We start from the raw sequence: 13854 nt of genomic DNA on the forward strand, positions 1-13854 counted from the left end.
AAACAATAGGAGCCAGCTATGCAGTTATACAACAGAAATATAATGCATAACCAGTCTACCAGTCTACTTGTAGACTGTCTACCAGTCTAAGCCACATATGTAACTTTGAATTTTCTAGTAGCTGCATTATACAAAGTAAAAAAGCAAACTTTTAATGCTGTATTTAACCCAATATATAAAAATATTGTCATTTCACAACCAATCAATATAAAATATAAATGAGATATTTTCAGTATTTTGTCATATTGTCTTTGAAACTTTGTGTACAGTCTATACTTACAGAACATTTCAAATGCTTATTAAGATCTCCAAATAAGTCCACAATGTAACTAATATTAGCTCCATTTAACAGTTGTGACAACTGTTAAACTAAGTCTCAGAAAAGGGGAAGTGAGCTATAAGAAGCCACACAAGCTGGCAGTGCTTGAATGGAATTGCAGTTTTGCTTAGTATAAGTGTAGTACATTATCATTCCCTGTAGTAATCTTCTTTTCTGGATATCTTGGCTGATCAACAGCTCCCCAGAACTCTCATAAACCTCTTCTCTTTGCTTAAGGTTCAGAGTAAGAAAATTCATTCAGGAGGAGACATCAGTGAAGGAGAATTTTATAGGGCTTCATATTCTATATCAGCCTAGAAAAGTGGGTATAGATTAATAACAATAATACTTACTCTTATGCTCATGGACTTTTAGCCACACAGGAATCCTTGCTCCTCTGATGTGTCAGGCATGTTGCTAGCTCAGGACCTTTACATTTTTTCTACCCTTCATCTGTAATTGTCTTCCTCAGAAATCTTTGTGACAATCTTTATGACTCATATTTGATTTCTTGTAGGACTCTGTTCAAATGTCACCTCCTTAGATAGGCCTTCCCTGAGTATTTTGTCTTCTAAATTTTTGTGATATCTTCGTAGATTAGAAGACACACTATCTGCAGTACTTGTTATGCTTCATACACTTTTTATTGACTAGACTGTAAATGCAATCTCATTCTTTCCCAGGTGTATGGAACGAGGCAAGCGGATCCAGCTTTCTGATGAGACTCTGAAAAATTATCTCCCTATAGGCAACAGGATCCTGTCCATTGAAGATATGGTAGTGACAAATGGAGAAAAAACAAAGGTATATCACTGGGAGTTGCTATAGTAAGAGACCTCATAAACTGTAAATGAGTGGGGCTGCTAGTCATACACTTGATGTTAAATTCTAGGAAAGCCTGAGACCTAGGGTCTGGTTGAAGACTGTTAATTATTCGTACACGGGGGTGGGAGGGGTTCCTCAGCCCAACCTGCACCCTCTCCAATCTGGGAGCCCTCAGGGGAGCCCTCTCCAATCCGGGAATTTCTGTCTGTCTTTGCAATCATATGAGCGAATTGTCTGAGACCCCCAACCCAGTTTGGTTTGTTGCTCACAGAATAATAGAGGCATTTTTTTTCTTTGCTCCATTGGTGGAGATTTCCTGGAAGTTTCAGGATATCTTTCCTTTAATTTTTCCTAGACACTCTGATTTTACTTATGTCTCTCACCTTTGCTTTCCCTCCATCCCCAACTGCAACAGTAACTTACTCCAGGCTCACTTTGCTCTAGTGTCTAGGAGATCCGTCTGCCATCAGAACTATTATTCCCAGCATTCCTGATGCTCCCCGCACTCTGGGCTTCCACTTCCAGTCCTGGGGCTGCCATCAGAACTACTATTCCCAGAATTCCTGGTGCTCCCCACACTGTGAGCGACCAGGGGAGCCATAACCCCCCAAGCTGCCAGCTCTCCTGCTTCTGCTGTCCGCCCGGCACCTATGTATACAAATTAACCCACCATATTTGTTGGGTTAATTTGCATATTCACCCTGATTGGCTGGTGAGCATAAAAAAGGGATGGTCAATTTACATATTTCTCTTTTGTTATATACGATAAACTTTAGCTATTATGCTTTCTTTTCTTTTTTTTCTTGTGATGAATTTTTTCTCTTTTTTTATTGCTTAAAGTATTACAAAGAGTATTACATACGTCTCCTTTGTTTTTCCCCCCTTGTCAATCCCCCAGCCTCCCCTACCCCAGCATCTTATGTCCATTGGTTATGCTTATATGCATGCATATAAGTCCTTTGGTTGATCTCTTACTCCCAGCCTTCTGGCTGTAGTTTGACAGTCTGTTCGAGACTGCTCTGCCTTTGTATCTATTTTTGTTCATCAGTTTATAATGGTCCTTATTATCCATAAATGAGTGAGATCGTGTGGTATTTTTATTTCATTGACTGGCTTATTTCACTTAGCATAATGCTCTCCAGTTCCATACATGCTGTTGCAAATGGTAAGAATTTCTTCCTTTTTACAGCAGCATAGTATTCCATTGTGTAGATGTATCACAGTTTTCTAATCCATTCATCTGCTGATGGGCACTTAGGCTGTTTCCAGATTTTAGCTATGGAGAATTGTGCTGCTATGAACATAGGGGTGCATATATCCTTTCTGACTGGTGTTTCTGGTTTCCTGGGATATATTCCTAGAAGTGTGATCACTGGGTCAAATGGGAGTTCCATTTTTAGTTTTTTGAGGAAACTCCATACTGTCTTCCATAGTGGCTGCACCAGTCTGCATTCCCACCAGCAGTACACAAGTGTTCCTTTTCCTCCACATCCTCTCCAGCACTTGTCGTTTGTTAATTCGTTGATGATAGCCATTCTGACAGGTGTGTGTGAGATGATACCTTATTGTGGCTTTGATTTGCATCTCTTAGATGATTAGTGACTTTGAGCATGTTTTCATATGTCTCTTGGCTTTGTGAATGCCCTCTTTTGAAAAGTGTCTATTTAGGTCCTTTGCCCATTTTTTGATTGGATTGTTTATCTTCCTTTTGTTAAGTTGTATGAGTTCCCTATAAATGTTGGAGATTAAACCCTTATTGGTGATAACATTGGTGAATATGTTCTCTCATGCAGTGGGCTTTCTTGTTGATTTGTTGATGGCTTCTTTTGCTGTGCAGAAGTTTTTTATTTTGATGTAGTCCCATTTGTTTATTTTCTCTTTAGCTTCCAATGCCCTAGGAGCTGTATCGGTGAAGAAATTGCTTCGACATATGTCTGAGATTTTGTTGCCTTTGGATTCCTCTAGTATTTTTATGGTTTCCCATCTTACATTTAAGTCCTTTATCCATCTTGAGTCTATTTTTGTGTATGGTGTAAGTTGGTGGTCTAGTTTCATTTTTGCATGTATCTGTCCAATTTTCCCAACACCATTTATTAAAGAGACTGTCTTGACTCCATTGTATGTTCTTGCCTCCTTTGTCAAATATTAATTGAGCATATTAGTTTGGATCAATTTCTGGATCCTCTATTCTATTCCATTGATCTATATGTCTGTTTTTGTGCCAGTACCAGGCAGTTTTGAGAACAGTGGCTTTGTAATACAGCTTGATATCAAGTATTGAGATCCCACCTACTTTGTTCTTCTTTCTCAGGATGGCTGCAGCTTTTCGGGGTCTTTTTTTATTCCAGATGAATTTTTGGAGAGTTCGTTCTAGGTCTGTGAAATATGCTGTTGGTATTTTAATGGGAAGTGCATTGAATTTATAGATTGCTTTGGGTAGTATGGACATTTTAATGATGATGCTTCTACCAATCCATGAACATGGTATGTTCTTACATCTTTTTATGTCTTCCTCTATCTCCTTTTTCAACATCCTGCAGTTTTCTTTTCTTTTTTTAAAAAAATATATTTTATTGATTTTTTTACAGAGAGGAAGGGAGAGGGATAGTTAGAAACATCAATGAGAGAGAAGCATCGATCAGCTGCCTCCTGCACACCTCCTACTGGGGATGTGGCCACAACCAAGGTACATGCCCTTGACAGGAATTGAACCTGGGACATTTCAGTCCGCAGACCGACGCTCTATCCACTGAGTCAAACCGGTTAGGGCCATCCTGTAGTTTTCTGAATAGTGGTCTTTTACCTCTTTACTTAGGGTTATTCCTAGATATCTTAATTTTTTGGGTGTGATGTTAAATGGGGTTGCTTTTTTAGTCTCTCTTTCTGTAAGCTCACTATTGGTATATGGAAATGCCATAGATTCCTTGGCGTTGATTTTGTATCCTGCTACAATGCCGAATTCGTTTATTATGTCTAATAGTTTTTTGATGGAGTCTTTAGGGTTTTTTATGTACAATATCATGTCATTTGCGAATAAGGACAGATTTACTTCTTCATTTCCTCTTTGGATGCCTTTTATTTCTTCTTCTTGTCTAATCGCAATGGCTAATACTTCCAGTACTATATCAAACAGGAGTGGTGAGAGTGGGCAACCATGTCTTGTTCCTGTTCTTAGGGGAAATGTTTTTAGTTTTTGCCCATTGAGTATGATGTTGGCTGTGGGTTTGTCATATATGGCTTTTATTATGTTGAGGTATGATCCTTCTATTCCCACTCTGTTGAGAGTTTTTATCAAAAATGGGTGTTGGATTTTGTCAAATGCTTTTTCTGCATCAATTGATATGACTATATGGGTTTTTATCTCTCAATTTGTTTATGTGATGTATTACATTTATTCATTTGCAGATATTTTTTTTATTGCTTAAAGTATTACAAAGAGTATTACATATGTCTCCTTTTTTCCCCCCCGCCCTTGACAATCCCCTGGCCTCCCCTACCCCCCAGTGTCTTATGTCCATTGGTTCTGCTTATATGCATGCATACAAGTCCTTTGGTTGATCTCTTACCCCCAGCCTTCTGGCTGTAGTTTGACAGTCTGTTCGCGGCAGCTCTGCCTCTGTATCTATTTTTGTTCATAAGTTTATAATGGTCTTTATTGTCCAGAAATGAGTGAGATCATGTGGTATTTTTCCTTCATTGACTGGCTTATTTCACTTAGCATAATGCTCTCCAGTTCCATCCATGCTGTTGCAAATGGTAAGAGTCCCCTCTTTTTTACAGCAGCATAGTATTCCATCATGTAGATGTACCACAGTTTTCTAATCCATTCATCTACAGATGGGCACTTAGGCTGTTTCCAGATCTTAGCTATGGTGAACTGTGCTGCTATGAACATAGGGGTGCATATATCCTTTCTGATTGGTGTTTCTGGTTTCCTGGGATATATTCCTAGAAGTGGGATCACAGAGTCAGATGGGAGCTCCATTTATAGTTTTTTGAGGAAACTCCATACTGTCTTCCATAGTGGCTGCACCAGTCTGCATTCCCACCAGCAGTACACAAGTGTTCCTTTTTCTCCACATCCTCTACAGCACTTGTCGTTTGTTGATTTGTTGATGATAGCCAGTCTGACAGGTGTGAGATGGTACCTCATTGTTGTTTTGATTTGCATCTCTCGGATGATTAGTGACTTTGAGCATGTTTTCATATGTCTCTTGGCTTTCTGAATGTCCTCTTTTGAAAGGTGTCTATTTAGATCCTTTGCCCATTTTTTGATTGGATTGTTTATCTTCCTTTTGTTAAGTTGTATGAGTTCCCTATAAATTTTGGAGATTAGGCCCTTATCAGATATGACATTGGCAAATATGTTTTCCCACGCAGTGGGTTTTCTCATTGTTTTGTTGATGGTTTCTTTTGATGTGCAGAAGCTTTTTATTTTGATGTAGTCCCATTTGTTTATTTTCTCTTTAGTTTCCAATGCCCTAGGAGCTGTATTGGTGAAGAAATTGCTTCGACATATGTCTGAGATTTTGTTGCCTTTGGATTCTTCTAGTATTTTTATGGATTCCCGTCGTATATTTAAGTCCTTTATCCATTTTGAGTTTATTTTTGTGTATGGTGTAAGTTGGTGGTCTAGTTTCATTTTCTTGCATGTATCTGTCCAATTTTCCCAACACCATTTATTGAAGAGACTATCTTGACTCCATTGTATGTTCTTGCCTCCTTTGTCAAATATTAATTGAGCGTATTGTTTGGGGCTGATTTCTGGGCTCTCTATTATATTCCATTGATCTATATGTCTGTTCTTGTGCCAGTACCAGGCAGTTTTGAGAACAGTGGCTTTGTAATACAGCTTGATATCTGGTATTGAGATCCCACCTACTTTGTTCTTTCTCAGGATCGCTGCAGCTATTCGGGGTCGTTTTTTATTCCAGATGAATTTTTGGAGAGTACGTTCTAGGTCTGTGAAATATGCCATTGGAATTTTAATGGGAAGTGTGTTGAATTTATAGATTGCTTTGGGCAGTATGGACATTTTAATGATGTTGATTCTACCAATCCAAGAACATGGTATGTTCTTCCATCTCTTTATGTCTTCCTCTATCTCTTTTTTTCAACGTCCTGTAGTTTTCTGAGAAATCATTTACCTCTTTAGTTAAGTTTATTCCTAGGAGCTTAATTTTTTTGGTGCGATGGTAAATGGGATTGCTTTTTTAGTCTCTCTTTCTGCACATTTACTATTGTTGTATAGAAATGCCATAGATTTCTTGGCGTTAATTTTGTATCCTGCTACATTGCCGAATTCTTTTATTAAGTCTAATAGTTTATTGATGGAGTCTTTAGGGTTTTTTAAGCATAATATCATGTCGTCTGCAAATAAGGACAGTTTTACTTCTTCTTTTCCAATTTGGATGCCTTTTATTTCTTCTTCTTGTCTAATTGCAATGGCTAATACTTCCAGTACTATATCAAACAGGAGTGATGAGAGTGGGCATCCCTGTCTTGTTCCTGTTCTTAGGGCAAATGGTGTTAGTTTTTGTCCATTGAGTATGATGTTGGCTGTGGGTTTGTCATATATGGCTTTTATTATGTTGAGGTATGATCCCTCAATTTCCACCTTGCTGAGAGTTTTTATCAAAAATGGGTGTTGAATTTTGTCAAATGCTTTTTCTGCATCAATTGATATGACTATGTGTTTTTTTTCTTTCAATTTGTTTATGTGATGTATCACGTTTATTAATTTGCGGATATTGTACCATCCTTGCATCCCTTGGATAAATCCTACTTGGTCGTGGTGTATGATCTTTCTGATGTACTGCTGGATCCGATTTGCTAAGATTTTGTTGAGGATTTTGGCATGTATGTTCATGAGGGATATTGGCCTGTAATTCTCTTTCATTGTGTTGTCTTTACCTGGTTTTGGTATTAGGGTGATGCTGGCTTCATAGAATGAGCTTGGAAGTGTTCCTTCCTCTTGAAATTTTTGGAATAGTCTTAGGAGGATAGGTTTTAGTTCTTCCTTGAATGTTTGGTAAAACTCCCCTGTGAAGCCATCTGGCACCAGGCTTTTGTTTGCTGGAAGCTTTTTGATTACTGCTTCAATTTCTTCCATAGTTATTGGCCTATTGAGATTTTTAGATTCTTCCTGATTAAGTTTTGGAAGGTTGTATTTTTCTAGGAATATATCCATTTCCTCCAGGTTGTCTAGTTTGTTGGAGTAGAGTTGTCCATAGTATTTTTTAACAATCATTTTTATTTCTGTGGGGTCTGTTGTTATTTCTCCACTTTCATTTCTGATTTTGTTTATTTGGGTCTTCTCTTTTTATTTATTGGTGAGCTTGGCTAGAGGTTCATCAATCTTGTTTATCCTTTCAAAGAACCAGTTCTTGGTTTTGTTGATCTTTTGTATTTTTTTTGTGTTTCTATGTCATTTATCTCTGCTCTGATCTTTATTATTTCCTTCCTTCTGCTTACACTGGGCTTTTCTTGTTGCTCTCTTTCTAACTCTTTGAGTTGTAGGATTAGGTAATTTATTATCATTGTTTCTTATTTTTTGCAGTAGGCTTGTAGAGCTATGAACTTCCCTCTCAAGACTGCTTTCGCTGTGTCCCATAGGTTTTGGATTGTTGTTTTTTCATTGTCTTTTGTTGCCATGATGTTTTTTATTTCTTCTTTGATCTCTCTGTTAACCCAGTCATTGTTTAATAGCATGATATTTAGTCTCCATTTGTTGGATTTTTTTGGATTGTTTTTATTGTAGTTGATTTCCAATTTTATGCCATTGTGATCTGAGATGATGCTTGATATGATTTCTGTCTTCTTGAGTTTGAAGAGACTTTGCCTGTGACCCAATATATGGTCTATCTTTGAAAATGATCCATGTGCACTTGAGAAGAACATATATTTTGTGGTTTTGGCGTGAAATGTTCTGAAGATGCCAATTAATTCCATCTGATCTAGTGAGTCATTTAGGATTGATGTTTCTTTGCTGATTTTTTGTTTAGAGGATTTGTCCAATGGTGATTGTGGGGTATTAAAGTCCCCTACTATGACTGTATTGCTGTCAATCTCTCCCTTGATCTCCTCCATAAGTTTTCTTATGTATTTGGATGCTCCTATATTAGGTGCATATATGTTTACCAGAGTTATTTCTTCTTGTTGGATTTCTCCCTTTAGTATTATGAAGTGGCCTTCCTTATCTCTTTTTATGTCCTTCACTTTGAGATCTAATTTGTCAGATATAAGTATTGCTGCCCCAGCTTTTTTTTCAGTTCTAGTCGCTTGAAAAAACTTTTTCCATCCCTTCACCATCAGTCTGTGTGCGTCTTTTTTTCCTGAGGTGGGTTTCCTTTAGGCAGCAGATATATGGATCATGTTTTCTTTTTTTTTCTTTTTTCTGTTCATCAGATTATTTATTCACTTGATTCTTAGATTCACTTGTTGATAGATGCATATTTGTTGTTCATAATTTGTATCTTTACCTTTTTCTTCCTCTTCCTCTTCTTAAAGGATACCTTTCAGCATTTCATATAATCCTGGTTTGGTGGTGATGAACTCCTTTAGCTTTTCCTTATCTGTGAAGCTCTTTATCTGACCTTCAATTCTGAATGATAGCTTTGCTGGATAAAGTAATCTTGGTTGTAGGTTCTTGGTATTCATCACTTTGAATATTTCTTGCCACTCCCTTCTGGCCTGCAAAGTTTCTGTTGAGAAATCAGCTGACAGTCGTATGGGTATTCCCTTGTAGGTAACTGAGTTTCTTTCTCTTGCTGTTTTTAAGATTCTCTCTTTATCTTTTGCTCTTGGCATTTTAATGATGATGTGTCTTGGTGTGGTCCTCTTTGGATTCCTTTTGTTTGGGGTTCTCCGCGCTTCTTGGACCTGTAAGTCCATTTCTTTCACCAGGTGGGGGAAGTTTTCTGTCATTATTTCTTCAAATAGGTTTTCAATATATTGCTCTCTCTCATCTTCTGGCACCCCTATAATTCTGATGTTTGTACGCTTGAAGCTGTCCCAGAGGCTCCTTACACTATCCTCGCATTTTTGGATTCTTTTTTCATTTTGCTTTTCCGGTTGGATGTTTTTTGCTTCCTCGCATTTCAAATCATTGACTTAATTCTTGCGCTCCTCTGGTCTGCTGTCGGGAGTCTGTATAATATTCATTATTTCAGTCTGTGTATGCTTAATTTCTAGTTGGTTCCCCAAGATAAGATCGAGGGTCTCATTAGTTTTCTTGTAGATCTCATTAAGTTTATCGGCGGCTTCTAAACAGTTCTTGAGAGACCTTAAAAGTGTGGTTCTGAACTCTATATCTTCCCTTGACAATTTTGTCCTGTTTCTTTGTCTCCGCATTTTGTTATGCTTCCTTTGTGCACCCCCTAGTGGTCTTTGTTCGCAGTCTTATAGTTAAACCTTGATTGTTGTAGCTAATCCCAGGGAGGGTTTGACCTCCAGGCCAAGTGGCTATGAGAATCAGCTGTGTCAGCAGTGAGAGAACTTCTGTCCTCTAGGGAGGTGCTAATCTAGCCTTTGCCTGAGGCTATCCGGCAAATGCCTCTGTGCAGGGCTTGGGCGGGGCGGGTTGCACAGGATCAATAGGGTGGGCCGGAGAGAGCAGTTATGGCGGCTCTCAGTCCTGTCCCCAGGGGCTCTGCCTCTCTGAGTCCCAGCACCCGCTGCAAAGCTGGGAGAGAAAGCTGCACTCGCTCTGACCGAAGCCAGACAGTCCCGCTTCTCCCGTTTGAGTCTGGGTCCCTAAAGACTCGCCTGTATCTGGAGCTCAGAGTCTGCGACTCCCTCCCGATTGAAAACGCCAACCGCGCCCTCCGCCGCCAGCCTGCTCCGCGCACTCCGCACCTCAGAACTTGACCTCAGCACTGCGCCTCCTCTGAGTGTCCGTATGCGTTTCTCTTTCCTCCTAGTTGTAGGACTTCCACTCAGCCAGCGTTCCTGTGGTTCTGGGTGATGTCCCTTCCGTTTTTTGGTTTCACTTTTGAAGTAGTTGTTCAAAGCAGCAAACTCCGGTGTTAACCTATGCTGCCATCTTGGTTCTCTAGAAACAGTCTGGATCATGTTTTCTTATCCACTCAGCTACCCTATGTCTTTTGATTGTGGCATTTAATCCACTTACATTTAAAGTTATTATTGATAGGTACTTATTTTTCGCCAGTTTTATTCTTTACTCCTGTATTCCTTGTTTCCTAATTTTTATTTTTACAGCAGACCCTTTACCATTTCTTGCATTGTTTGTTTGGTGGTAATAAACTCCATTAGTCCTTTTTTGTCTGTGAACGTCCTGATTTCACCCTCAATTTTGATTGATAGCCTTGCTGGGTACAGTATTCTTGGATTCAGACCCTTCCTTTGCATGACTTTGTATATTTCATTCCATTCCTTCTGGCCTGATGTGTTTCTGTTGAGAAATCAGTCACTAGTCTGATGGGGGATCCTTTGTAGGTAACTTTCTGTCTCTCTCTGGCCGCTTTTAAGATTCTTGCTTTGTCATTGGTGTTTGCCAGTTTAATTATAATGTGCCTTGGCATTGTTCTTTTGGGGTTCATTTTGTTTGGGACTCTGTGAGCTTCTTGGATTTGTGTGAGTTTTTTCTTCCCTATATCAGGGAAGTTTTCTGTCATTTTTTCAAACATGTTTTCTATTCCTTGCTCAGTTTCCTCTTCTTCTTGCACCCCTATCATGCAGATGTTGTTTTGTTTTGTGTTGTCCCAAAGTTCTCTTAAGCTCTCCTCCTGCTTTTTAATTTTTTTTTCTAGAAGCTGCTCTGCTTGGGTATTTTTTCCTACCCTGTCTTCTAGCTCACTGATGTGGTCCTCTGCTTCTTCTAGTCTACTGTTGATGCTTTCTATTGAGTTCTTTATAGCAGTGATGTCATTTTTCATTTCTTCTTGGTTCTTCTTCATTTCCTCTTGGTTCTTACACATATTGTTGAATTTTTCTTCCATTCTTCTCATCCACCTTATGACCATTTCTCTGAATTCTTTCTCTGACAGGTTGCATGCCTCTATTGCCTCCATTTCGTTTACTTCCTTTTCTGGTGATGACTGTCTTTCTTTCATTTGCGGGCTGTTTCTTTGTCTCCCCATGATCTCTCTTCTCTAGGTGTTTGGTTATGTTCTCTCTCTGGTGCGTTGATTTAAAGGCACAAAATACAACACAACAAGGCACAACACACAAGGCACTGAACACAAATGTATTCACGATACTAATAACCCCAAATAAAGGTGACCACCAGAGCAAAGAGAATTAGGCGATAAGGAAGAAAGAAGAGAAAAAGAAAAAAGAGAAAAAGAAAAGAAAAAGAGTGCAAAAATGAAGTTGGGAAAAGGAAAAAAAAAGTAAGAGAGAAAAGAAAGAGAATGAAATAGAAGAGGTGAAGAAAGTATTTATATGGGGAGAAAACTCCAATAGAACAGCCACTAATCCCAACAAATTCCAGCAACAGATCCCTAGAGATGAATGCAAACTACAAACAACAACTAATATCAAGCTAGGCGAGGGAACACAGAAGCAAAAAAATAACCGGGGGAAAAAACAACAGAAAAATAAAAATTAAAATTAAAAGCAAAACAATCTCACAAACAAGCATAAAAAACCAATATACTCAACAATCAAGCAAACAACAACAAAATGACACAGAGAAAAAAAATTTGGATAGTGTAGAAAGAGAAGAGAGAGGTGTATATGGCTTTAGAACAGGGGATTGGAAATTAGATATATAAGTAGGGTGAAATTTTAATTGCGGGTAAAAAGAAGGAATAGGGAAAATCTAAAGCAGGAATAGGGTAAGAGAAACAGGACAACAAAAGGGGAAAAGTGAGGAAGAGAGTTTTGGCATAAAGGTGAAGTTGAGGTAGAGTAAAATGATGCTAAAGAAAAGATGGAAATAGAATGTAGAACACTAATCCCAAAATAAAATAAAGAGAAAATAAAATGACACTATAAAAACGGTAAAATGGTAGTAGTAATAATACTGGTTAAAAATAAAAATGTAATTAAAAAGGTAAAATCAGGTGATGAAAAAAGAAAAAAAATTAGTTTCTTGAGTAAAAGGTGAGAAAAAAATGTGCAGTAGTGAAGGTCCTTCAATTCCTCTACTCTTCTGTTTGGAACGCCTTAGTCCTGTCAGGTATTCAGGAGAGTGTTGAAGTTCCCTGCGATACACTGTTCCTCCGTTTTATAAACTACAGTCCTGATTTTAAAGCAGGCAGTTTTTGTTTCCCAGACTGCCTTTATTTGTATTTACAGAAGAGTCAATTTGTGGCTCAGCCCCTGGGTGGCAGTGTTTCTGGATTGACCTCCAAGGCTATAAGTCCTCTCTAGCCAGTAGTTAGGTTTTGGGAGAGTCGACTGCCCCAGAACTGGCTTTTTGATAGTTACTCCCTGCTCTGATTCCCAGGTTCCACAGAAACAACTTTCCCCTGCAGTCTCTGTGAGTGACCCCAATTGGGCGATCCTATGTATTGGGTTTAATAATCAAACACAAAGATTTAAGGGGGAGAGAGAAAAAAGAAAAAGAGCCTGAGAAGGTGCGGGAACTGGCAACCTTCCACCGTCCAGCTCTGTGCGCAGTCTCTTCCGCACATCCTCTTTCCCCTGGCACTAAGCAGCCAGCACACTGGCAAAATCCGAGGCTGCCTTTTTGCACTCAGTCCAGCTATGGGCTTATTATTATAGTTCCCTTCTGCCAGCAGCCCTGCGGGACCCCTTCCACATTCACGATCACGCTGGCCCCAATGGCCACGGACTTTGTGTGGTGCAGAGTTACCCTGTGCACATTCCTCTCTCCAACCTGGATTGCAAACTGCACCTTTAGGTGAAATCTGACCTTTCTGTGAGGAGGAGCAGAGCTTGTCTGAGTCCATGTAGTCGCGCTGCTTGAGATGATCCCTGGATGCCGTGGTTGTAGGGTCTCTGGATGTAAACGCTTCCGATTTCACCCACTCAAGATGGTGCGGTCTCCGCAGCTGAGCTGGCCACAATTTCAGCAGCAGTGGAGGCTGCCCGTTTAGGGGAGCCCGATCCGGCAGTCTCCAACTGTCCCCTTTCTCTTGGAGTCCTCTGTCTTTCCCAGCTGCAAACTGTCTCCCAGCTGAATCTCCTCTGCCAATTTGGGCAAGATGTTACTGGTTTCAGGTGCTCACCCTATCTGCTCCGGGACAAGGCACGGGACACATCTGTCTATACCGCCGCCATTTTAGATCTGCTTTCTTTTCTTTATTTTTTAAAAAATGTTCAATTACAGTTGACATTCAATATTATTTTATATTAGAGGCCTGATATACGACATTCATGCACTGGGGCGGGGGGTCCCTCCACCCGGCCTGCACCCTCTTGCAGTCTGGGACCCCTTGGGGGATGTCCACCTGCTGGCTTAGGCCTGCTCCCACCACCGCCATTGTGCTCACCAGCCATGAGCCCAGCTTCTGGCTGAGCAGTGCTCTCCCTGTGGGAGCACACTGACCACCAGGTGGCAGCTCCTGCATTGAGGGTCTGCCCTCTGGTGGTCAGTGCATGTCATAGCCAGCAGTTGTTCTGCTGTTTGGTCGATTTGCATATTAGGGTTTTATTATATAAGATTAGTTTCAGGTGTATAGCATAATGGTTAGCATTTATATAATTTATGAAGTGATACTCCTGATAAGTCTAGTTCCAACCTGGCACTGTACATAGTTATAAAATATTATTGACTATAT

The 13854-nt window shown here is 39.6% G+C and overlaps 1 protein-coding gene across 2 annotated transcripts in view; it reads left to right on the forward strand.

Moving 5' to 3' along the window:
* The window catches only part of LOC132225132 (vascular endothelial growth factor receptor kdr-like), a 388352-nt gene that overhangs the window by 213515 nt on the left and 160983 nt on the right, over nt 1-13854 (forward strand). For both annotated transcript variants that reach the window (XM_059680383.1, XM_059680382.1), the window contains exon 12: nt 1003-1123. In XM_059680383.1, coding sequence (XP_059536366.1) covers nt 1003-1123 — 121 coding nt within the window. The remainder of the gene's footprint in view (nt 1-1002; nt 1124-13854) is intronic.

This window comes from Myotis daubentonii, chromosome X, assembly GCF_963259705.1.
Source record: "Myotis daubentonii chromosome X, mMyoDau2.1, whole genome shotgun sequence".
Taxonomy (NCBI): domain Eukaryota; kingdom Metazoa; phylum Chordata; class Mammalia; order Chiroptera; family Vespertilionidae; genus Myotis; species Myotis daubentonii.